Consider the following 26,501-nt stretch of genomic DNA (forward strand, 5'->3'; position numbering starts at 1 on the left):
CAGTGGTATCATAATCACTCACTGCAGGCTTTAACTCCTGGGCCCATGCGATCCATCTGCCTTGGCCTCTTAAAACATTGGGATTACAGGTGTGAGCCACTGTGCCCAGCTGGAATAATTTTTTAAATGTATGGGAAATAATATCTTTAAAGTTTTCATTACAATAGTAGACATAGTCCACATATTTATTCACCTCACTCTGCCTTTTAAAAGTATTCACTCATTTCTGAATTATTCATGTACCATATTTACAACTCATGAAAATAACACACGTGAGATTTCTTGCACAGATACTTAAGTTTTCATGCCTGTTCCAGTTCCTCAATTGGATTATAATCTAGCAATATATATATATGTTATTTCCTGTGTTCTCTAAAGCACCTAACACAGTATTATATTCCTGATAGCCACCTCAATAAATGTTTTATGAGCCATAAATATTCAAAAGGATTAGTGAAACTGCCATTAAATACCTGTAAGGCATAAAATAACAGATGATTGATCCTAAATATGAGATATTGGATGGAAAATCTGCTTCCTCACAAACAGTTTGCATTTGCAGATTAAATGTATTAAATATTCTAACAAAAATATTATCAGCAGGCAGATTGCTTGAGCCCAGGAGTTCGAGACCAGCCTGGCCAATGTGATGAAACCACCTCTACAAAAAATACAGAAATTAGCCGGGCATGGTGACGCACAACTGTAGTTCCAGCCACTGGGCAGGGACTGGAACAGGAGAATCGTTAGAGCCCTGGATGTCAAGACTGTAGTGAGCTGAAATCACGCTACTGCACTCACTCTAGCCTGGGTGACAGAGTGAGATCCTGTCTTAAAAAAACAAAAGGAAAGAAAATACTCTCGAATTAGATTATTTCTCTTACCTGATCAAAAAGAAGCCTAAGTTGCCTTTCAGATTCACCAACCCACTTGCTCAAACAATCTGCTCCTTTTCGCATAAAAAAAGCCACTTTTTTGTCTCCTTGGCTGCATTCATTAGCTAATGCTCTGGCGACCAAGGTTTTACCTGTGCCAGGAGGGCCATAAAACAAACAGCCCCTAGAAGAATAAAAAAAAAAATTTAAGAAAAGTAAATTATGTTATCAACACTGCTGATAACCAATTTAAAAGGATGTCCCTCCCTCCCATAAAATTTTGTATTGAAATATAATTATTAGACATTGATAAAGCTTTTTCCAGTATATAAACAAAAGTTTCACTTTGCTAAGTCCTTAAATTACCAAGCTTTGGCAGACAAGACATAGTTAAAGTACAGAGTAATTTGGCAAGATATACAGAAATTTTAAATGTGTTTCCCTATGACCCAGAAATTTCACATCTTTAGAATAAATAATGTAGAAATACTCAAAAGGAATGTATAAAGATAGATTTAAATGACCCTTTAATAAGATTTTCCATATCCTTAAAAACATGAAAAATAAATTAAAACCAAATCTGAATAACAAATCTGAATAACAAATCTGAATAACTGACTTAAAATAGTCAGTTTAAATCTAACAGCCTATATGTATATCTTCAGAATATTCTATTATTCTTTTTTTCTTTTAAGATGGAGTCTCACTCTGTCACCCAGGCTAGAGTAGAGTGGCTCAGTCTCAGCTCACTATAACCTCTGTCTCCTGAGTTCAAGTGATTCTCATACCTCAGCCTCCCAAGTAGCTGGGATTACAGGCGTGTGCCACCACACCCAGCTAGTATTTGTATCTTCAGTAAAAACGAGATTTCATCATGTTGGCCAGGTTGGTCTCGAACTCTTGACCTCAGGTGATCCACCCACCTCGGCATCCCAAAGTGCTGGGATTACAGGCGTGAGCCACCGCACCCAGCCAGAATATTCTATTCTGCCCAATCTTCTTTAACATAATTTTCTCAGCCTTTTCCAATAGTTCACCAGCTATCCACCTCATTATCAGACACGATCTGTTCCTAAAAATAAATTATCAAGCTCACCCTGTTTTAAAAATACTCCATCATCAAGTCAAAGAAACACATCAATAAAATTGTGCTTCCAAGAGTAAATAACATATAGTATCAAACTGGATGTACTGGGAGCCAAATTCAGGAAAATCCATATGGACAATCTGGCTGTGTATTTAGGGCTCACAGAAAGAATCTTATAGAGTGCCTGACTTAAATCCTGAGATGTAAACTTCAAGAGCACACTTAATTCCACGGCCTCTGGCCCCTAACAATAACATTTTATTTCTGTCATTGCTAGGACACATCAAATAAATATATATCTCATATTTATATTTATAGTCATTTACTCAATTAAATAACACTTGATAAAGTAAAGATAATAACCATAAACATCTATGACATTGCTTACCTTGGAGGCTGAATTTTAAACTTTTCAAAAATTTCTGGATATAAAAGTGGGAATACTACCATTTCCTTTAGTGCATGAATATGATGGCTCAATCCACCTATGCTATCAAACCGTACCTTGGAAAGAAGGGGAAAGATTTGATATAAAACCATTTTATATGTTTCATATAATTTTTAAAATTTATACAAGAGTCTTATAATTCAGAAATATATGCCTTTAGCAGAAGCTTTTAAACATAACTACAAATAAGCAGAGAAAAATAAGGCCAACAATAAAATCCAAGTTTACATTTCCGTTCAGGCAAATTAAGCTACCATTATTTAATTGAGTAACCCAGAACCAGGATTAATGCCCAACCTAAAACTTTAATAGGTATCTATTGGAGATTTTTATATTACATTAACACACTAAAAGTTTTAATGGGCCGGGTGCTTGTGATCCCAGCACTTTGGGAGGCCAAGGCTGGTGGATCACCTGAGGTCAGGAGTTTGAAACCAGCCTGACGAACATGGTGAAACCCCATCTCTACTAAAAATGCAAAAATTAACAAGGCATGGTGGTATACGTCTGTAATCCTAGCTACTTGGGAGGCTGAGGGAGGAGAATCTCTTGAAGCCAGGAGGCAGAGGTTGCAGTGAGCAATATCATGCCATTGTACTCCAGCCTGGGCAACAAGAGTGAAACTCCATCTCAAATAAAAAATGTTTTAATGGCTTTAAAAATATATAATTATTTTGTACATGTTTGTATATGTATTCTCAGAAGAGGCAATATCATCCTCACAGGGGCAAAAATTGGTTCAAGGGTAAGGGCAAGAAAAAAAATCTTAGCTATTTACAATAGTTTGCAGCCCTCCCAAGGTCAAGCTTACCTGACAAAATTATTCTTTAATATTTAATTTCTTTTGAGAGTAATTTGATTTTTTTTTCTTTATGGGACAATGATGAAAAAATGATTTTAAAAACACTGATCTATCACAAGCAGCAGCAAAGACTGTTCTTCCCATTCATAACAGCTAGAAGGCTTTGTAAGAAAAAAAGTGTGTCGGATTTTAACAAAATAACTCGCCCGGTATAGTGGCTCATGTCTGTAATCCCAGCATTTTGGGAGGCTGAGGCGGGCAGATCACCTGAGGTCGGGAGTTCAAGACCTGCCTGACCAACATGGAGAAACCCCATCTCTACTAAAAATACAAAATTAGCTGGCATTGGTGGCGCATGCCTATAATCCCTGCTACTTGGGAGGCTGAGACAGGAGAATCACTTGAACCCGGGAGGCAGAGGTTGCAGTGAGCCAAGATCACACCATAGCACTCCAGCCTGGGCAACAAGAGCAAAACTCCATCTCAAAAAAAAAAAAAAAAGAAGAAGAAGTTACTCTACTTGACTGGAAGAGACATCTAAAATTAACTAGATTCATTTATAAATGGATGGATGAAAATATATGAAACAAAAATAAAAAATAATAAATTTTTTTTAAAAAAGACAAAAAAGAAATAAAGCTAACTAGATTCAAAAGAGTAAAGTGGTAGTAAACCAAATAAGCAAAGTAAGGTCTTCTGAGAAGATGTACTATTAGAAATGGGATTCTGGTCATATTCAATACTCTAGTACTTCCTTAGGGCCTCATTAATAAAGTAAAACAGGCATTTTCCTCTATGACTTCAGATTAGAGTTAAAATTTCACCTTCCAGTATATATGCAATTCTATTTGATAACATTTTAAATCTCTCATATGAAAGTCACTTACATTATATAGAGAGATTTATGGGAACAAAGAAAAAATATATCAAATAAATTCTTGGTTATGAAATAACCTTATTCTAAAATACCCTCCAAAATAAGATACTACTAACAATGAGAAAGAATCTACCATGTCCTCTGAGTCTTGTGTCTGTTTTCATGCTACATGCCTTCCCCAGGTGTGATTGATCATTCGTTTTCCAAAGTGACCCCACAGCTCTTTATATTGATGACCTGTATCTGAATTTCTAGTCCAGACATTTCTCCTTAATGCCAAACCTAAATAACCAATTATCTACAAGGTGCTTCCACTTGTAGTATACCTCAGATACCTAAACATGTATTAGTTAAATATAACTAATCAAATCATATCCCTGACTCAAATATTTATTCCTCTTCTTATGTTCCCTACTCAGAGAACTGAGCCATTTCCTATCCAGTCCATCCTTTATCTACCTAGTTGCTTAAGCTAGAAACCTGAGTAATACTCTCAAGTTGTACCTTTCCCTCATTCCCAAAAGGCAATCAATTCACCAAATTCTGTCATTTCTGAATTCAACCCTCAATTCTTTCAAACCCAGTTACTTCTCATCATTATCCTACTTTCTTTCCTGTTTTGTTTTGGTTTTTTTTTTTTTGGTTTTTTTTTTTTTTTTTTGAGATGAAGTCTCACTTTGTCTCCCAGGCTGGAGGGCAGTGGCAGAATCTCAGCTCACTGCAACCTCCACCTCTCAAGTTCAAGCAATTCTCCTGCCTCCGCCTCCAGAGTAGCTATGACCACAGGCACACACACCAACATGCCTGGCTAATTTTTGTATATTTAGTAGAGACAGGGTTTCACCATGTTGGCCAGGCTGATCTCAAACTCCTGACCTCAGGCAATCCACCCACCTTGGCCTCCCAAAGTGCTGGGATTACAGGCATGAGCCACTGCGCCTAGCCCATTATCCGACTTTCTACTATAACCACTACTCCAGATTCCTAGACCACAGCAACATCCAGTCTCCCTAATGCCAGCCTTGCTTCCCCCAAATTCATTAACTGTATCATAACCAGAGTGATCTACCCAAAATACCAAAATCATGAAACTAGGCAATTTCAACAACAGTCCATTGTTCATCATGGTTTATGAAGCCTTGCCCCTCATAACCTTCTCAGCCTCATTTCCTCCCTATTATATATTCCAGTAACACTGAAATGAAAATACCTAAGCACCACATGTGACTAGGGTTTTTAGGCAAAGCATATATGTTGAAACATTAATAATGGTCATATCTGAATTTTCTAGTTCTGCTATGTGCTGCTTTAGAAACAAGAAAAACGCTTAAAAAATGAAATCTTCTAGAAAAACATTTATAAAACTTACTGATTTATCAATGTTCATTGGATCAACATCAGCCAAGCTTGCACCCACTTTGACTCGTTCTCGGAGAATACCACTAGCTAAATCCTCTGCTCTGAAGTTCATAGGCAAACATCTGAAATTTATAAAGTCCAAGTAAAACTGCATTACAAGCTTCACATTTTTAATGTCAAAGTAAGTTTACATCTTTGATGTGTCTTCATCTTTCTCTTTTTTCTCATAACCCAGAAAATAATATCAAAGGATTTCATATTTTTGCTCTTCTTTTCTTAAATTCTGTCAATGGCCAAAATTTAAGTTACTCACAAGATAAAGCAAACAAGATCATTAATCTATTTGCTCAAAGAGCCCAATCTATTCCATTTTAGGAGAATATCTTACATACCTGATATCCCATGTTATACAACTATAAAATAAAAATAAACCTATAAGTACTATAATATATGGGATTAAAATAAAATCAAGCTGTTGATTTATTTATTAATTAAGACAAGGTCTCACTGTTGCCCAGGATGAATTGCAGTGGTGCAGTCACAGTTCACTACAGCCTCAACCTCCTGGGCTCAAGTGATCCTCCCACCTCAGCCTTCCAAATAGCTGGAACTACAGGCAAGCACCACTATGCTTGGCTGATTTTTTATACAGACAAGGTGTCACCATGTTGCCCAGGCTGGTCCCAAATTCCTAGGCTTGGCCTCCCAAAATGCTGGGATTACAGGCATGAGCCATCAGTCTAACCTTTATTATAATATTTAAATTTATCCTCAGATAGTACATAAAGATGTCTACTCAGTTACATGATTGAAAAAACTGTCTTTCCCTTTTGTTCAAACAAACTAGAGATCACATCTTGAAGACGAAGCTTTATCTTTTGTATAACTACCTTAAGAGAGATCTCTAGCTATCTAAAATCCTAGACTACATTATTTAACACATTATTTAATTTTCCTGAATATAGTTGACTTACTCTTTTAACCTTGGGTAAACAACAAACAATAACATTAACAACCTCAAAAATTCTAGCATCTATAATGAATGAACTTCACTGAAGTTTCTGAATCCTAATTTATAAAAATACATTATCAAAGTAGATTATCAGAATAGTTCAAATTAAGCATTAAATTCTTTTATTTAAACTTGGATTTTTCTCTTCATTTTCTTTCCATCATTCACATGAGAAATTCTTTTTTAGTATACAATCTACACCAATCCAAACTTGTTTCCGAGACCGGCTAATTAAAAACTTGGTATTTCTACAATAAATAATAATTTGACACTTTAATTATTTACTCCTCCACTGAAAATTATTTGAGGTTTTAGTGAGCTAAACAGTAATCAGTTAGTTACCCTAGTTAGGCTTCACTAGAGGCACTTGTCCGACCAACAACAAAAACAAAATAAATTTTTCCAATAAAAATCCAAAGTGTCCTGAGATAATTCTATTAGAAACCATGCCTTACTCTGATTGCTATAATACTGTAATCATTATAAGCACCAAAAATCAACCTCATTAAATGGATTTAGATAAGAGAGGAGGTACAGAGGAAAAGACAGACACTATCATATAAGTTGGCCTCTCTGTTTCCCTTAGCTCTCCTTACTTTCCCTCTCTGCAAATTATTTTATCATAAGTACTTTCAGACTAAGTAATTATGGGGAAATTTCCCAAGGTTAGATTTCTACTGGAAGAGAAACTAAGTAGACAACAAGTCAATGTCTTAATCTAGTCTAAAATATATGTTGAATATCAATGTTATCAAAGTATCTATATGATATAGATAAGAAACTCACTAAAAAAAAAAAAAGCATTATTTTTCCTTTTTCTACCATGAAAATAACACTAAAAATTTTACTAACCTATTTCTTGCTCTTGCCATGCTCTTTGATTTCCTTCTTTCAAAGCGTTCCTCATCAGAAGAAGTTGTGTCACTACTATGAATGGCATGCTTCTTTCTCCTATTTAAAAACAGTAAAATCCTTAAAACCGTTATAATAGCAAACAACTTTTTAAAACACACTGTAATCATATCTACAATTAGTAGAAAATTCAATCAGCAAATATTTATTAAGATTTTGCTCTCATACAGTTTACATCAATGAAGTATAAAGGTAGCAAGTTCTGAAGAGAAAAAGAGAAAAAAAAAAGTCCGGCACAGTAGCTCACCCCTGTAATCCCAGCACTTTTGAGAGGTGAAGGCAGGCGGATCACAAGGTCAGGAGTTGGAAACCACCAGACTGGTCAACATGGCAAAACCCCGTCTCTACTAAAAATACAAAAATTAGCTGGGTGCAGTAATTACAGGGTGGGCACCTGTAATCCCAGCTACTCGGGAGGCTGAGACAGGAGACTTGCTTGAAACTAGGAGGCAGAGGTTGCAGTGAGCTGAGATCATGCCACTGCACTCGAGCCTAGGTGACAGAGCCAAGACTCCATTTTGAAGAAAAAAAAAAAGAAAAGAGAACAAGAAGAATAGGAAGTCTAAAATTTTTTGAAAAGAATAATTCAGGAAGGGAGTCAGTAACCAACTTTTTGTTTGTTTGTTTGAGACAGGGTCTTACTGTCACCCAGGAAGAAGTGCAGCGGCAAGCTCAGGGTTTACTACAGCCTTAACCTCTGGGGCTCAGCAATCCTCCCACCTCAAACTCCCAAATAGCTGGGATTATAGGCTCATGCCACCACACATGGCTAATTTTCGTACTTTTTGTAAAGAAGGGGTTTTACCATGTTGCCCAAGGTGGTCTCAAAATCCTGAGCTCAAGCAATCTACCCACCTCGGCCTCCCAAAGTGCTGGGATCACAGACATGAGCCACCACACAGCGACAGCAACCAATTTAAATTACATCCAAATTTAGCAAATATCTGCCATTGTTTGATAAATAATATTAGAATCTCAGAAAAAAAAAAAGGTTGTCTTTTATTTATTTATTTTTTTTGAGACGGAGTTTCGCTCTTGTTACCCAGGCGGGAGTGCAATGGCGCGATCTCGGCTCACCGCAACCTCCGCCTCCTGGGTTCAGGCAATTCTCCTGCCTCAGCCTCCTGAGTAGCTGGGATTACAGGCACGTGCCACCATGCCCAGCTAATTTTTTGTATCTTTAGTAGAGACGGGGTTTCACCATGTTGACCAGGATGGTCTCGATCTCTCGACCTCGTGATCCACCCGCCTCGGCCTCCCAAAGTGCTGGGATTACAGGCTTGAGCCACCGCGCCCGGCGTCTTTTTTTTTAATTCTACCTTTCCCAAAGAGTCACAGTGTAGACATTTAAAGAACAAAGGCAAAATAATACACTGGGTTACAGAGGACAAGGGCTTTCACTTTCCACTTAAGATATTTCTATCCTGTTTGAACTTCTTATAAAATACATAAAATATTTTGAAGAAAAAAATAGTTTATAACCAGACTATTATGGAAAGATTAGGTAATATGCCAGGCTAAAGTCATCACAAAGGAGAAATAATACTTAATAAATGTCAGATTATTATAGTATAACTCATGATATCACTAAGATATCTTAAAAATACTATAATAAAACCACCACTAAATTGTGTGCTTATGAAGTGTTCAAACTGAGTTCATCATATCCAAATCAAATGCTTCAACCACTTCTTTTAAACTGCATATTCAGTTAGCAGTTCCACTAACCAGTAATTTGCAAAAAAAAAAAAACAAAAACAAAAACAAAAAAAAACTCAAAAATCCCTTTTTGCTCACCACATAATCACTGCCTGTAAATATCCCTTATGTCATCTTTTTCTCCATCCCTACCTAGGTTTCACTTACCACCTGCCTAGCCATTTAACCACCTCAGCTCTGCTTTACTTAAAAAAAAAGAAAAAATTTGCCATGATCTTACATCAGATCTTGTTATCGCATGAACTGCTCTCCATCTCTGCAATTTTAAAATTTAATGGCCTGCTTTTTGAACACAACCTCCTAAAATACCAACTTTCAACTCATCAAGGCCTACTATGCCTGAGCACCCATTGACTCAGAGTCAACTCCTTTCGTGGCTTCATTTTCTGTCAAGCCTCAGAGTAAAAGCTATTATTTCAGTTTTTAATCTTCTTACCTGACTCTGTCTCCTTTTTCTTCCATTATACTTGCTAAATTCAAACCCTGTACCAATCCAAGTAATAAAAGTGCTGAACACCCTAATGAAAATCCATACAACCAGACAAGCTGGAATCATTGTCAGTAATTTACTACAAGCACAAATAGCCTTCAAAGCTGTCCCAAAATCTGTGCATCTGTACTCCACTCCAATTCCCACATGGCTCATTAGCAACCCAGATTTTTTCAACTTCTTGAGATTCTTAACCCACCTCCTACTCCTTCTTTGCTAACCAGAATCCTTTTATTACCTTCTGCACTCATTTTTTTGTGGGGGAAGAGGGAATTGTTTCTGTTTTCATTTTTGTTTTTAGATAGAGGGTCTCACTGTGTCATCTGGGCTGCAGTGTAGTGGCATGATCATAGCTAACTGCAGGCATGTGCTTCTGGGCTCCCACAATCCTCCTGCCTCAGCCTCCCAAAATGCTGAGACTATAGGCATGAACCACCATCATGCTTGGCCCTGCATCAATTTTTTTTTTAATTGCACATCATTCCTATATTATACTGATCTGGAAAAAGGATTTAGTACAATTATGTTCAAATGAAGACTGGACCCACATGGCAGGGCCAAGAAACTAGAACATGATTTAGAAATTGTCAGTGAAAGACACACTTGGACAGGACCAAGAGGCGTTTCACTGCCACGAAACAAGGCAAGGGAGGGATTCTAAAACACACAGCAGGAAGCACTCTTACCCCTCAAGAGGTCAAAAGCTTATCCCATATTGGTATGAGGAGTGGCTTATTTTCTGACAACCACATGTGGGACTATTTCAGCTGCCATGAGAAACCCCAGAAGGGTTATTGTTTTGTGTTATTTATATATACCACACTTTTTTAAAAAAAATAAAAGTAAACATAACACATAAACTAAATTCAGGATTAATCCCAACCTTCTAGAGCTAGCTCCTCTGGGATCAGGGAGGAAACAGTTGTTGCATCACAATGCAGGTTACATTCATCTTCCACTGGAATGACTAGAACTCCTCAGCAGTGACCTGACTACAAAGAGCACAGGACTGGCTCCTGGGCGCAGACAGCCTCTCATTTCTCCTCATTGGTCATGGCTTAGCATGGTTCCTCTCCACAAGTCCTTAGTAAACAAAGCATTCATAAAAACCCAAGTCATGACCTTTAAACTCTCTTGGACAAGGAGAGCTTTTCTGCAGCTCGGACTGAGAACCCAGTGTCCTAGAAGTGCTATTCTGACTAGACTGTATGAAGAGAGTGGGTGCAGGAGACAAAATGGCTAAAATGAAAATGGGAGCCACTGGTCCCCATCTGCAGTTACAACTCAAGATGTCTACAGATGTGGTCAGTGTGACATGTGCAGGAGAGAAGGGCAGATGGACACAACGGGCAGGGTGGGTGCTCCAGGGGACAGTAGCCTGCCCGCTGGCCTTCACTTCTTGGCCTCGCCCTGGGCAGCCACAGCTTCCATGGCTTTATGCATGGTCTCTTCATTCCCCAGGAACTACAAGCACCTGATGGGCTTCAAGTTCTTGTCCAATTCATAGCCAATGGGAATACCAGTTGGCAGGTTCACCTCCACGATAGGCTCTTCAGAAAGACCCTCCAGATGACTCACAATGGCCCATAGGCTGTTGCCCTGGGCTGCAATCAGTACCCATTCCCTATCCTTGACCTGGGGGACTATTTCTTCATTCCAAAAGGACAGAGCTCTGGTAATAGTGTCCTTCAGACTCTCACTGGAGGGTAGCTGATTCTCTGTGAGGTCTGCATACCTGCGATCCTTACTAATGTTGCTGTAGAAAGGATGGTTGGGCTCCATTAGAGGTGGTGGGACATCATAGGAGCACCTCCAGATCTTCACCTGGGCCTCACCATGCTTTGCAGCAGTTTCGGCTTTATTGAGACCGGTGAGACCCATAGTTCTGCTCATTGAGGCACCAAGTCCTCACTATAGACAGCCACATCTGATCAATGGCATCTAGCACTGTCCAGAGGGTCCGGATTGCTCTCTTCTGCACTGAGGTGAAGCAGATATCAAACTCACAGCCAGGATCTCACAGCACCTGCCTGCCATACTTCACCTCCTCCTGAGCCGCTGGGCTCAGGTTGGCATCGTACCAGACGCTGAAGCAGTTCTCCAGGTTCTAGGTGCTCTTGCCAGGCCAGATCTGCACCAGTTTGTAGGTGGCCATGGCAGTGGCTTGGGGAGTCCCTGCATCAATTTTTGATGTTTCCCAACTCTTCAGGAAGATTGTTAAAAAAATTATCTACTTATTCTTTGCAATTTTGATATTTATCCTCTCCTCTACTTCTTTCTCCCCATCAGGAAAGTTCCCAAGTTTATGTGTGTATTTGGCCTATAATATATAGAAATGTAATAAATTTGCCAATAACAGCACAGAAGGAAGTTGGTGGGAGCAAAGTTGTATTAGTCTAAGAAAATGACTTCAGTTGATAAACTGAACGCATAAGAAAAAAACCAAGAGAACAAAAAATGGTAAATCAATTTCAAAGTTAATATAGCAATACCTATAAACATATAATCATCCCTCAGTACATACAAGAAAATGGTCCCAGGACCCTTGTGAATGCCAAAATCTGAGTATGCTTAAGTCCCTTATATAAAAATGGTATAGTGTTTGCATATGGCCTACACACATACTCCCATACACTTTTTTTGAAAATTTATCGAAGACTTAACATTAAGAGTTACCTCCTATATATTTTAAATCATCTCTAAATCAATTATAATACCTAATACAACACATATGCTATGTAAATAGTCATCTTGCTATATTTCTTGTTGTTGTATTGTTGGCATTTTTTCTCAAATATTTTTGAGGCCTGGTTGGTGGCATTCACACATGCAGAACCCATGGCTAAAGAGGAATGACTGTACTTGCTAATATTTCTTCTAGCAGCTTCAGTAAAAGCCATTAAATCATATGAAGTAATAATTACAACAATGTATTATTAGATCTGTAACATTTTTAGGTGTGATACAAATAGTAATACAACAGAAAGAGTGGTACACATAATTTCCCTATAAAGAACTGAAAAGCCAAATTTTAGTTGGGGCCAGGCACGGTGGCTCATGCCTATAATCTCAGCACTTTGGGAGGCTGAGGCGGGCAGATCACTTGAGGTCAGGAGTTTGAAACCAGACTGGCCAACATGGTGAAACCCCATCTCTACTAAAAACACAAAAATCAGCCAGATGTGGTGGTGCATGCCTGTAATCCCAGCTATTCAGAAGGCTGAAGCAGGAGAATTGCTTTAACCCAGGACACAGAGGTTGAAAAAAAAAGAACTTAAAAGCCAAGGAGTTGGTGGCTCATGCCTATAATTCCGGCACTTTGGGAAGCTGAGGTGGGCAGATCACTTGAGCCCAGGAGTTTGAGAACAGCCTGGGCAACACAGCAAAACCTTGTCTCTACATTAAAAAAAAAAAAAAAAAAAAAATTAGCAAAAACAAATAAAAGCCAAGGAGTATGTATATATACACAAAATATACAAAACTAACTCAAACCATATATAAAAATTAACTAAATAAATCAAAGACCTAAACATAAGAAATAAAACTATTAGAGGAAACCACAGGAACAAATCTTTATGACCTCTGAGTTGGCAATGGATTCTTAGATATAACAATAAAAGCATAAGCAAAAAATAAAAAATAGGTAACTTGAACTTTGTAAAAATTAAAAGCTTGGCTGGGCACAGTGGCTCACACCTATAATCCTAGCTCTTTGGCAACACTTGAGCTCAGGAGTTCAAGACCAGTCTGAGCAACATGGAAAAACTTCATCTCTACAAACAATGCAAAAATTAGCTGGGCATAGTGGCGTGTGCCTGTAGTCTCAGCTACTCGGGAGGCTGAGATGGAAGGACTGCTTAAGTACAGGAGACTGAGGCTGCAATGAGCCAAGATCATGCCACTGCACTCCAGCCTGGGTGACAGAGCAAGACCCTGTCTCAAAAATAAAAAATAAACTTTTAAAAGTAGAAACCGTCCTTTGTTTCTACTTTCTTCTAAATGTAAAAGAAAGGATAATTAGGGAGAAAAGAGTATCAAAGATTAACTTGAGTCAATGCTTCAAATGAAAGCAATATGGGTCACTCAGATTCAACTCTGCTAAGAGACCAAAGAGTTATGTAGCTTCAGGGAATTAAAAAATAAACTTTTAAAAGCAAAAACTGGCTGGGCACAGTGGCTCACATCTGGAATCCCAGTACTCTGGAAGACCAAGCGGGGTGGATTACTTGAGGTCAGGAGTTTGAGACCAGCTTACCCAATATAGTGAAACTCCGTCTCTACTAAAAATAGGAAAATTAGCTGGGTCTGATGGTGCACACCTGCAATCCCAGCTACTCAGGAGGCTTAGACAGAATTGCTTGAACCCAGGAGACTGAGGTTGCAGTGAGCCGAGACTGCACTACTGCACTCCAGCCTCAGCAACAAAGCAAGACTCCATCTCAAAAAAAAAAAAAAAAAAAAAGGAAAAAGGAAAAAAAAAAAAAGGCCAGGTGTGGTGACTCATGCCTATAATCCCAGCACTTTGGGAGGCCGAAGCAGGTGGATCATGAGCTCAGGAATTTGAGACCACTCTGGCCAACATAGTGAAACCCTGTCTCTAATAAAAATACAAAAAATTAGCTGGGCATGGTGATACGAGCCTGTAATCCAGTTACTTGGGAGGCTGAGGAAGGAGAGTCACGCGAACCTGAGAGGTGGAGGTTGCAGTGAGCCGAGATCATGCCATTGCACTCCAGCCCGAGCAACACTGTGAGAGTCCATCTCAAAAAAAAAGAAAAAGAAACCTTCCTTTGTACCTACATGTAAAAGAAAGGATAATTAGGGGGTAAAAAATATCAAACATTAACTCAAATTAATGCTTCAAATGAAAGCAATATGGGTCACTTAGATTCAACTCTGCTGAGAGACCAAAGAGCTGTGTAGCTTTAGAGAACATAACTGTTAAAACAATAAATATTCCAAGCAAACTGTGAATCAGGAAGACAATAGTCACATGTAGGATGATAACTATTAGTCACTAATTAAAGAAAGAAAGATACGATTAGTCTCTCATTGACAAATGCATATATTTCCTCCTTTCAAAAGCAAACAAAACTTACCTAATATGGCTTCTTCTTGCTGGAGATCTATGAATATCAAACAGTGCGTTTTCTCTTTTTTTTTGATGAGCAGGTACTAAAAGGGAAGCAAAAAATAATAGAGAAATAACTAATAAATTGAAAATGTATTAAAGGAGTAGAAATGACTTCTGATAACTTTTTAAATAAGACCTAGTCTTGTGTCTTCAAGTACAATGCTGTCTAGAAGCAAAACAAAAATAAAAATTTTGTGGCAATACTATGAAGTTGCAAATAAATATTCTAAACAGATGTTAGCTTAATCTTTGTGACGATGAGTTAGACAAAGATTTCTCAAATACATAATCCATTTAAAAAAATTTAGCACAATCTATTAAGAAAAATTTTATAGTCTGGGAACAGTGGCTGACACCTGTAATCCCAGGACTTCGGAAGGCCAAGTCAGAGAGGACTGCTTTGAGCCCAAGGGCTCAAAATCAGCCTGGGAAACATGGTAAGAACCCAACTCTAGTTCGATGTGGGTGCAGATCACTTGAGTTCAAGACCAGCCTGACCAACATGGTAAAATCGTGTCTCTACTAAAAATATATATACACAAAAATTAGCCAGGCACGGTGGCATGCACCTGTAATCTCAGCTTCTCAGGAGGCTAAGGTAGGAGAATCACTTGATTCCAGGAGGCAGAGGTTGCAATGAGCCGAGATCATGCCACTGCACTCCAGCATGGGAGACAGAGCAAGACTTCATCACCAAAAAAAAAAAAAGAAAGAAAGAAAGAAAAAGACAAGACAAGACAACACAAGAAGAAAAAAAAAACCCAACTCTACAAAAAAATTTTTAAAAATTAGCCAGGTATGGTGACATGCACCTCAGCAGGCTGAAACAGGAGAAGGCTGCAGTGAGCCATATTCATACCACTGCACTCCGCACTCCAGCCTGGGTAACCCTATCTCAAAAAAAAAAAAAAGGACGAGGTATAAATTGGAGTTCATTAAAATTACAAATCCACTAAAAAACTTTTTATTAAAAAAAAAGTATAGGCTGGGAACAGTGGCTCACACCTGTAATCCCAGGACTTTGGAAGGCTGTCAGAGAAGACTGCTTTGAGCCCAGGAGTGGCAGGAGACTGTAATCCCAGCACTTTGGGAGGCCTACACAGGTGGATCACCTAAGGTCAGTAGTTCTGAGACCAGCCTGCCAACATGGTGAAATCCTGTCTCTAATAAAAATACAAAAATTAGAAGGGGGTGGTGGCACATGCCTGTAGTCCTAGCTACTTAGGAGGCTGAGGCGGGAGAATAGCTTGAACCCAGGAAGCAGAGATTGCAGTGAGCCATGATTGCACCACTGCATCCCAGCATGTGCAATAGAGTGAGACTCTGTCTCAAACAATAAATAAAATTATAAACTTGTGTTCTTCAAAAGATACTATTGAGACATTAAAAAAGACAAGCCACAGACTGTCTTGTCTTAAAAGTATTTGCAAATTACATGTCTGTTAAATGCCTAATATCCAGACCATATAAGGAATCTCAAAACTCAATAACAAGAAAACAAACCCAATTGAAAAAATGGCAAGAGATCTCAACAGACATTTTACAAAAGATTTATCACTGTCAAAAGAAAACCACACACACACACACGAAAAGATACTCCAGCACCATTAGGGAAATGCAAACTAAAACTATAATAAGTAACTGTTAAAATTAATTAAATAGTCCGAGTATACCAAGTGTTGACAAGAATACAGAGCAACTACAGCTCTCATACACACTCAGTGAAAATGGTATAACCACTTTAAAAAAGAATTTGGTAATTTCTTATATCTCATCATAAAACCCAGCCTTTCTACTCCTTGGTATTTATTAGAAATATAAAAACATATGTCCACACAAAGACTTGTAAATGAATGTTCATCACAACTTTATTTCTAATAGCCAAAAACTGGAAAGGATCATAATGTCAATTAACAAATGAATGGATAAACAAATTGTGACATATCCATACCACAGAATGATACTCAGCAATAAAAAGAAATACAGAGCTGGGTTCAAGCCACCACAGTGCTTTGGGAGGCCAAGACAGTAGAATTCCTTGAGCCCAGGAGCTTAAGACCAGCCTGGGCAACATAGCAAGACCCTGTCTCTTAAAACAAACAAACAAACAAACAAAAACTAATTAGCTAGGCATGGTGCTGCACACCTGTAGTTCTAGTTACACAAGGGGTTGAGGTAGGAGGAAAGCTTGAGCTCAGAAGTAGAGGCTGTACTGTGTTATTCTGTGCTTCTGAATAGCCACTACACTGCACCATGAGCAACACAGTGAGAGCCCTTCTCTAAAAGATAAACTTTTAACTTTTTCCTTCTCCCAGCAAAAAAGAAAGAAAGAAAGAAAGAAACCAAGTTATTGGGCAAGCTGCAGCCATATACCATTTTTGTGACCTTGAGTAAGTCACTTAACCTCTTGAACCATAAAGATATTTTCCCTAGGCAGGGCATGGTGGCTCACACCTATAATCCCAGCACTTTGGGAGGCTGTGAACACCAGCCTGGCCAACATGGCGAAACCCTGTCTTTACTGAAAACATACAAAAATTAGCTGGGTATGGTGGCGGGCGCCTGTAATCCCAGCTACTCAGGAGGCTAAAGCAGAAGAATTGCTTGAACCCGGGAGGCGGAAGCTGCAGTGAACTGAGACCATGCCACTGCACTTCAGCCTCGGTGACAGAGTGAGATTCTGTCTCAGAAAAAAAAAAAGATACCTTCCCTAAAGAACTGCTATAAATTGTAGTGCTCAGTAAACTATACAGTATAATACAAAAGCATGAGCAGTATTTATTAAATACAAGCTTCTATAAATAAAATGAACATGTTGTATGTAAATCAATGCTGCTACCATGTACTCTAACTTTGTTGCATGTGTGTGCACAGAAATAAATGTAGTAAAAGATACAGTATATAAAACCCATAAGAGATTTCCTTCTTTTAAATTTGGCAATATTAATATTTTTAAAAGCAGTGGGACAGAGTAAGTTACTCAAATACCAAAAAGAAAAAAATTATTAAGAGTTGCCTACCTATTGGAGGTGCTTGGTATCGATCCACTGTTTTTCTCTGTCTCAAATTATACGGTCTATCATTTTCTTCTCCTTCTGCCTCTTCAACTTCTATATCTCCATCCTCCTCTTGAGATTCTAGTTTCCCACACACAAAAAAGAAAAGAAAAAAAGCACTGTTTTAATCCAAAAGGATTAATCTACTCTAGAAGTGAATATTTACACTTTATCCATTACTGTTTCTGCACAGGTAACATTTAAGTGCCAACATATTATATACATGTAAAAGAAAATGCTTTCCCTGCCAATGATCAACACAATTATCTGCTAAATAAATTAATGTGATTAGATGCCTGTAATCCCAGCACTCTGGGAGGCTGAGGAGGGTGGATCACTAAGTCAGACGTTTGAGACCAGCCTGGCCAACATGGTGAAACCTCGTCTCTACTAAAAATACAAAAAAATTGGCTGGGCGTGGTGGCGCATGCCTGTAATCCCAGCTACTCAGGAGGCCGAGGCAGGAGAATTACTTGAACCCAGGAGGCAGAGGCTGCAGTGAGCTGAGATGGCACCATTGCACTCCAGCCCGGGCAACAGAGCAAAACTCCATCTCAAAAAAAATAATAATTTGGCTATAGCTACAATATAACATCTAAGTACAGTTAAAATAAAAGCATAGCTGGACGCAGAGGCACGTGCCTATAGTCCAACTACTCAGGAGGCTAAGGCATGGGATGGCTTGAGCCCAGGAGTTTGAGTCCAGCTGGGGGCAACATAGCAAGACTCCATCTCTTTTTTTTTATTTTTTATTTTTTTGAGACAGAGACTCTCTCTGTTGCCCAGGCTGAAGTGCAGTGGCATAATCTTGGCTCACTGCAACCTCTGCCTCCCAGTTTCAAGCAATTCTCATATCTCAGCCTCCTGAGTAGCTGAGGTTACAGGCGTGCACAATGCCTGGCAAATTTTTGTATTTTGGGTAGAGACAGGGTTTCAATACGCTGGCCAGGGCGGTCTTGAACTCCTGATCTCAAATGATCCATCCCCCTCAGCCTCCTAAAGTGCTGGGATTACAAGGGTGGTGAGCCATGTGTCCAGCTTCTATTTAAAAAAAAAACAACAACAACAACAATTCATGAAAATTAATAAGCATATGGACCCCCAAATGCAATATGTAACTTTTTAGCCACAAGAATTGTCAATATAATACAATCATATTAAAGCATAGAAAAAATATAAAGCTGGCAGGATACTCAGGGAAGTAGAAGACTAAAACTACAAAGGGCTGGACATGGTGGCTTACATCTATAATCCCAGCACGTTAGGAGGCTGAGGCAGGAAGACTATTTGGGCTCAGAAGATCGAGACCAGCCTGGATGACATATTGAGACAACCATCTCTATAAAAATTACAAAAGATTTAGCTGGGCATAATGGCAGGTGCTTATGATCCTAGCTACTCAGGAGGCTGAGGTAGGAGGATCACCTGAGCCTGGGAGATCAAGGCTGCAGTGAACTAGGATTGTGACAACGCACTTCAGTCTCAATGACAGAGTAAGAAACTGTCTCAAAAAAAAAAAAAAAAACAACTGCGAAGGACTTTATACTTTACTCATGACATCTGAAAGCATTATTTGCAAACTTCTGTTGTTAGGCTGTAGAGAAAAATCGACAAATATAGTATTTATCCAAATAATACTATAACATATTTGTACCTAAATAAATTTTATAAATATTCAAAACATTACTTTTTGAAAAATGACTGTACAATCACAGTATTATAGGCAAAAATTCTAAATATGGCATATCTACTTTGGAAACTCTACAAAGATGTTCAATTAATGAAAAGGCAAAAATTACATTATAAATCTGTCTCACCTATACTGATTTTCTCCAAAGGAAGCAATTTAGAGGTTCTAGCTGTAACAACAATAATATTTGCTCAATAAAGTACCACCTCTTCAAAACTGGCAAATAAAAATATTAACTACAGAATTTTTAAAAAACAGTCTTCTCAATCTAAACTACACAAATAATGGGAACTAGTAAGATTCCCCTTACTATGCTTATACCAAATCTTCTCAAAATCCATTTCAATAAAGATTATGCTAGGCCAGGTGTAGTGGCTCACGCCTGTAATACTAGCACTTTAGGAGGCCGAAGTGGGCAGATCACCTGAGGTGAGGAATTCAAGACAAGCCTGGCCAACAAGGTGAAACCCCAACTCTACTAAAAATACAAAAATTAGCTGGGAATGGTGGAGCACGCCTGTAATCCCAGCTACTTGGAAGGCTAAGGCAGGAGAATCACTTGAATCTGGGAGGCAGAGGTCACAGTGAGCCAAGATTGCACAACTACACTCCAGCCTAGGCAACAAAAGCCAGACACCACCTCAAAAAATAATAATAATAATAATTAATGCCTATAGAATTAAATCCTATAGGTGTACTGGTCACTAATTTATAACTCAAGGGGCCAATGTGCTGCTGTCCTGTTCCCAACTCCAGCACTACAAGTTCAGTCTGGGTTATTCAGTTCGGAACCCATCAAGGCCTCAGAAAAGAACAGTACAGTCCCCTTCCACTAGTATTAGAAGTCTCTCTAAACTTTACTCTTTATTCCTCAGACCATACCTAAATTTGAGATCCACATAATCAAAGAGTTAGAGACCACGAATAACAAAGTAACCTTCCAGTTAGAAGGTGCCTAAGTACAAAAAAGGCCTCACCTAAGAAGCAAAGGAGCCCAAAGAAAATCCCATACCAGATGGCTACTAAAGAAATACATTACATAATGTATAATGTACAGTTAAAAACATTTTTCCAAATGAAGGAAATGAAATTCAGATTGCCAACTGAATTTAAATTATATCAAATTGCCGGGCGCGGTGGCTCAAGCCTGTAATCCCAGCACTTTGGGAGGCCGAGGCGGGTGGATCACGAGGTCAAGAGATCGAGACCATCCCGGTCAACATAGTGAAACCCCGTCTCTACTAAAAATACAAAAAATTAGCTGGGCATGGTGGCGCGTGCCTGTAATCCCAGATACTCAGGAGGCTGAGGCGGGAGAATTGCCCGAACCCAGGAGGCGGAGGTTGCGGTGAGCCGAGATCGCGCCATTGCACTCCAGCCTGGGTAACAAGAGCGAAACTCCGTCTCAAAAAAAAAAATAAATAAATAAATAAATAAATAAATTATATCAAATTAATATAGATCTCAAAATCCAAAAATCATCTACCTAGCAATATTCTACATATATTACTTGTATATTTATTTTTCTTCCCTCCACCTGAACTTTCTAGCATTTATTTCAAAAGGTGCTTTACAAACCTTCTTCTTCACCCTCAGTAGAAACTTCATGATGATTTTGTATCCCGTAACTATTTCTTCTTAGGGACTTTCTTCGCCTTTTCACTCTTGAATACATATCCATGTTTTCCTTTTAAAGAAAAAAAATCTGTCAAATAGTAACATGACATTTATTCTCCACTATAAAAAAACAACCCAATGGTACATACCTGTGCAATTAAATTTATTGAGCACCTATTTGCATGCCACAGATACTTGAAAATGGAGCTTCCTAAATTCAATACATTTAAGGGATAAAAGGGAAAAAACTTATAACAAATCTACAAAAACGTAAAACTCAGAATGCCAGCAACATACTTCCTCCCTCAAGCAAATTACAGCCTAGTAGGACAGAAATAAGACAATCACAGGTAATTATAAAGAAAGTAAAATAAGTTAATTGCCATAAAGAGAAGTACAAAGTCTCTAGAATCCAAACAGAAGACTCTCCTTTCGTTATGGGGTAAAAGGAAGGGAGGCAGTATTTGAAATTAACCTTAAAACAATGGTAGGACTGAATCGGTCACTAACTAGGAATATTAACAAGAGTAAAATTCATAGGAGCAAGAATGATTTGTTTATACTTAAGCAATGGTGTGTGAGAAAACAAAAGTTGAAAGCAGATCATAAAAGTCAAGGTGTTTTTAATAAATTCTGTGCACAATAAAAAATTATTAATGGTTCAAATCAGAAAAGTAACATAATCAGAGCTGCACTTTAAGGTGACTCATCTAGCAAAAGTGAAGAGGGTTTTCTTGGGAAGGCTGTAGCAAGAGGATAATGAAGAAAAGAAGAAAGCAAGCAATAAAATCCCAAATTAAGTTGGAAATGAAGAAGAAAGAATAGTTGTGCTAATTCAAAAACATACAACTGCCGCATTCTCCCTTTAAACTCCTCAGTTAAAATAAAAAATATTTACAAAGATTGCTCCAGCTAATATACTTACAAATTCTGTATCTGTCCACATTCGAAGTCGCTCTACTTCTCCCGACCGACGATTCCGTCGGATGTTAATGTTATCCATTTCCTGTAGTACAGCTTCAGCAGTACTAAAATCATATAATAAAATCAGGATTTAGACAATGGTGGCATCATATACATAAAAAAGCTCTTTGTGAAACTGTAATCGAATCATCTCTGATATGTAACTATAAATAACTTGTTTTTCTTTTTTTTTTAGATAGGGTATCCCTCTGTCACCCAGGCTGTAGTACAGTGGCCTGATCACAACTCACTGCAGCCTCAACCTCCTGGGCTCAAGTGAACCTCCCACCTCTGCCTTCCAAGTAGCTGGGACTACAGCCATGCACTACCATGCCCAGCTAATTTTTATATTTTTGTGTGGAGATCAGCTTTTACCATGTTGCCCAGGCTGGTTTTGAACTCCTGGGCTCAAGTGATTCACTCACCTCAGGCTTCCAAAGTGCTGCAAGTACAGTAGTGTGCCCCACCACATCCCAATTAAATACCTCTTTCATAACAGCATCTATCATCATAATACAGTGCCCAGTAAGAAAAACAAAACCAGGACATCTTCTACATATTAAATATTCATTAAAATAAAACTTTTTAAATATAAGGCTTTTGTTAATAAAGTCCCAATTAAAAAAATCCATAATGCCCCTACAAATAATTATCAGATCTATGACACTGAAAAAATACTAATTCAATCTTTTTATTGGAGATAGTGTTAAGAAATAATAACATTGCATAAAATAAAACAATTTTGTAAAAAGTTTAAAGTCAGTATAAGGTTTACTGGAAAGGCTTTTTTAGAAATCCGAGTAGAACACTGACATTCAAGAAACACATGCTAACATCTTAGCCATTATTTTTCCTTTGGCTCACATCTATAATCTCAGCACTTTGGGAGGCCAAGGCAAGTGGATCATGAGGTCAGGACATCAAAACCATCCTGGCTAACACAGTGAAACCTCGTCTCTACTAAAGATACAAAAAATTCGCTGGGCATGGTGGCGGGCACCTGTAGTCGCAGCTACTCAGGAGACTGAGACAGGAGAATGGCTTGAACCCAGGAGGCGGAGGTTGCAGTGAGCAAAGATCAGGTCACTGCACTCCAGCCTGGGCAACAGAGTGAGACTCCATCCCCCTCCCCCAAAAAATGGGGGGGGTCTCACTATGTTGCCCTGACTGGTCTTGAATTCCTGGGATCAGGATCTTCCCACTTCAGCCTCCTGAGCAGCTATGACTACAATCTCCAGCCACCACACTTGGCTATCTTAGCAATTTTTTTTCTATACTGTAAACAAATACTTATATAACAGGTACTATGCATCTAGATACTGATCTAACTACTTAACAACACTTAAGTTTTAAAAATAACTTAAGCCCAAATTTGATGTTACTACTGTAGAATACAATTTCCTCTCGTCAAATAGGGATTATAGTGACCATCTTCTCCAGGCTGTTGTAAGGATTAAGCAGGATGACATATTATCTGAGAAGAGTTTTACAGATGCAGATGTTGAATGGATAGTCAGCTTACTTCCTAGCTAAGAGACTCAATCCCACATATTCAGTCTCAAAATATCTTCGATTCAAAATCTTGACTATGTAAAACTACTATTCTACTATTCAGTATAGCCAATAATGAAACAATCAATCTTGCTTGAAAATTATCAAAAGCATAAATGTCTTATCAAATGACAATAGTAGTGAAGATAACATTACTTTTTATATTATCTAACTATTCAGAAGAGCTTAAAAGAGATGAGAAAATCAGCTATTGCACAAGTTATATATTAAATTCACTCAAATGACTAAAAAGCTGACAATCACTGCTAACCACTGTTAATTCAAATTAAGATGAGTTTTCCTGTTTTTGTTTTGCTTTGTTTTTTAAAGTAGAGATGCTCTTACTATTTTACCCAGGCTGGTTTTGAACTCCTGGCCTTAAGTAGACCCTCCCACTTCATCCTTCCAAAGTGCTGAGATTATTAGGTGTGACCCACCACACCCAGCTTCAAGTAAAGTTTTAAAAGAACTGTATTTATTGCTAAGTCCTTGCTTACGTTATTTTTTAAAAACGTAATTATATTAAAAACCAAATAATTAAATGAAACTGCTTACCACATAAGCATTCATACCTATTTACTAGTTGATCAAATAACAAACTCTGGTTCACGCTTTCAAATCTGTTTTTCCTGGAACGACAACTTTTTCTGACTTCCATGTCACCATTTATACAAGAAAGGTCCCCATCTCCCTTCTTTTCCCCTCGAAGGGGATGGCTTCGAAGGGCTACAAGAAGAGAGATATTTACATTTCAAAGTACAGAGTATAGAAAGAAAAGGAAAAAAAAAATTACTTTTAAAAGCCTACAAAAAGTTGAATATAACCTCTTAAATGGCTTTAATATTCAATAATCTAAAATTTCTATAATTTTTACAATCTGTCATAAATAATTTAAATTATTTCAGGTAGGCTGATTTCTCAAAGTTCAACAATTACATACATCTTTTTTACTATGACTGAAACTCAGCCATTTCCAACTGTATGCTCAGCACACTATTAAATCACTCTATTTTCCCCACTTTAATGCTTTCTCTAACATTATAACAATTTTAATACTAACCAGTTTCATAACAGAATACTCACATAAGCTACTATGTCCGTTTGGTAATGTAGCACCAGGCTGAGAAGTTAACCTAGAACACAATTATATTTAATATGCAAACACATCAATATTTGTTTATATAAGCAAGAAATGCAATATTGCTGGAATTATTTCAATCTTTAAAACTTTTTTAAAAGTAAAGATAACTTTTTTACTGTAAGATTGGCAATATGCCAATTAATAAAATACACTAGGTAGTTAAAAACCATTTCATTACTTCAAGAAAAGCTTAAATAACAGATTATAAACTAAGCTTACTCTGTCATCAACTCTACAAATTAAAATTCCAAAAAAAAGGCTTAAACTTAATATGTACCATAAAATTAACTAGACCATAAGCAGCAATGGCCACAGGCATTAACTATTGGTTTTGGTTGATGAAATAAATTTCAAACAATGATAAATGTATTAACACAATAAACAGTAAGAAAAACATGCTTGAATACCAATATCATTTAATAATTTATTCACAGTATTTTATTACACATTTAAACTGACAAATGAAAACAGCTGATTTATCAAAAAGGCCATTTTACGATTCTCTGTTGGGTGGAAGAAGAGAAATATAAATAACTAGAAAGGTACTAAAAAGGCCATCAAAACAAAAGGACTAGGAAAAAGTCACAGTATTTCTTAGTAGTCAGAAAGTTCAAAAGTAAAAACTAAATTGCTGCGTAATAAAAGAGCTGTCAATGCAAACTAAGATATTTTTGAAATATCCAATAATTATTAGTTTTGAAGATTAAAAAACTAGGGAAAGTACATCCAGAAAATCACAAATACATGACGGTCTTCTATCTATGTGATTTGCACAAATTTTTTAATTAATCTAACATTTTTGGTTACTCCAGCACTCTTCATGTTAAATTATAAATATATTGTATATCACAATACCCCTGGCCCAGAAAAGGTCACAGTTAAAATGACTAAAGGGTATAAACAAAAACTCAAGCCAGGTGCAGTGGCTTACACCTGTAATCCCACCACTTTGGGAGGCTGAGTCGGGCGGATCACCTGAGATCAGGAGTTTGAGACCAGCCTGGCCAACATGGTGAAACCCCATCTCTACTAAAAATACAAAAAATTAGCTGGGCATGGTGGCGGGCATCTGTAATCTCAGCTACTCAGGAAGCTGAGGCAGGAGAATTGCCTGAACTCAGGAGGCAAAGGTTGCAGTGAGTGGAAATCGCTCCACTGCACTCCAGCCTGGGCGACAGAGAGTGAGACTCCATCTCAAAAAATAAAAATAAAAAAACTCAAACTACTATGCATCTTCAGATTGTCAAAAAAAAAAAATTCTAGCTCCCCTTTCCTCTAGAAAACAACAACAAAAAAACTAACTTATCCTAATAAACTATCTCTTGGAGAAAATTTCACTTTTAGGACAATTGTATACAATGCACACGTTTCTACAGGTATATGAGTTTGACTATAAAGTAACAAATGATTAGGCCAGGTGCAGTGGCTCATGTTTGTAATCCCAACACTTTGGGAGGCTGAGGCAGATGGATTATGAGGTCAGGTGTTCAAGACCAGCCTGACCAACATGGTGAAACCCCATCTCTACTAAAAATACAAAAAAAAATTAGCCAGGCGTGGTGGCACGTGTCTGTAATCGCAGCTACTCAGGAGGCTGAGGCAGGAGAATCGCTTAAACCCGGGAGGTGGAGATGGCAGTGAGCTGAGATCATGCCACTGCACTCCAGCCTGGGCAACAGAGCAAGACTCAAAAAAAGGGATATAATACAGGTATTCTTACAATGTTGCCATTGCACAATGCATTTCCGGAACTCTTGAGAATCACTCT

At 38.0% G+C, this 26,501-nt stretch overlaps 1 protein-coding gene and 1 pseudogene across 4 annotated transcripts in view; both read right to left on the reverse strand.

Moving 5' to 3' along the window:
- The window catches only part of ATAD2B (ATPase family AAA domain containing 2B), a 195,650-nt gene that overhangs the window by 135,283 nt on the left and 33,866 nt on the right, over positions 1-26,501 (reverse strand). For 2 of the 4 annotated variants that reach the window (XM_074394602.1, XM_074394596.1), the window contains exons 3-13: positions 24,676-24,725; positions 24,165-24,318; positions 22,004-22,106; positions 21,040-21,148; positions 19,589-19,630; positions 17,736-17,852; positions 14,681-14,756; positions 7,313-7,411; positions 5,459-5,570; positions 2,351-2,466; positions 885-1,059 (exon numbers count right to left, since the gene is read on the reverse strand). In XM_074394602.1, the coding sequence (XP_074250703.1) occupies positions 885-1,059; positions 2,351-2,466; positions 5,459-5,570; positions 7,313-7,411; positions 14,681-14,756; positions 17,736-17,852; positions 19,589-19,630; positions 21,040-21,148; positions 22,004-22,106; positions 24,165-24,318; positions 24,676-24,725 (1,153 nt within the window). The remainder of the gene's footprint in view (positions 1-884; positions 1,060-2,350; positions 2,467-5,458; positions 5,571-7,312; positions 7,412-14,680; positions 14,757-17,735; positions 17,853-19,588; positions 19,631-21,039; positions 21,149-22,003; positions 22,107-24,164; positions 24,319-24,675; positions 24,726-26,501) is intronic. The other 2 variants (XM_074394609.1, XM_003935243.3) reach the window with 1 other exon arrangement.
- On the reverse strand, positions 7,421-14,674 carry LOC141583709 (phosphoglycerate mutase 1-like; annotated as a pseudogene).

Source organism: Saimiri boliviensis, chromosome 1 (assembly GCF_048565385.1).
Source record: "Saimiri boliviensis isolate mSaiBol1 chromosome 1, mSaiBol1.pri, whole genome shotgun sequence".
NCBI lineage: Eukaryota > Metazoa > Chordata > Mammalia > Primates > Cebidae > Saimiri > Saimiri boliviensis.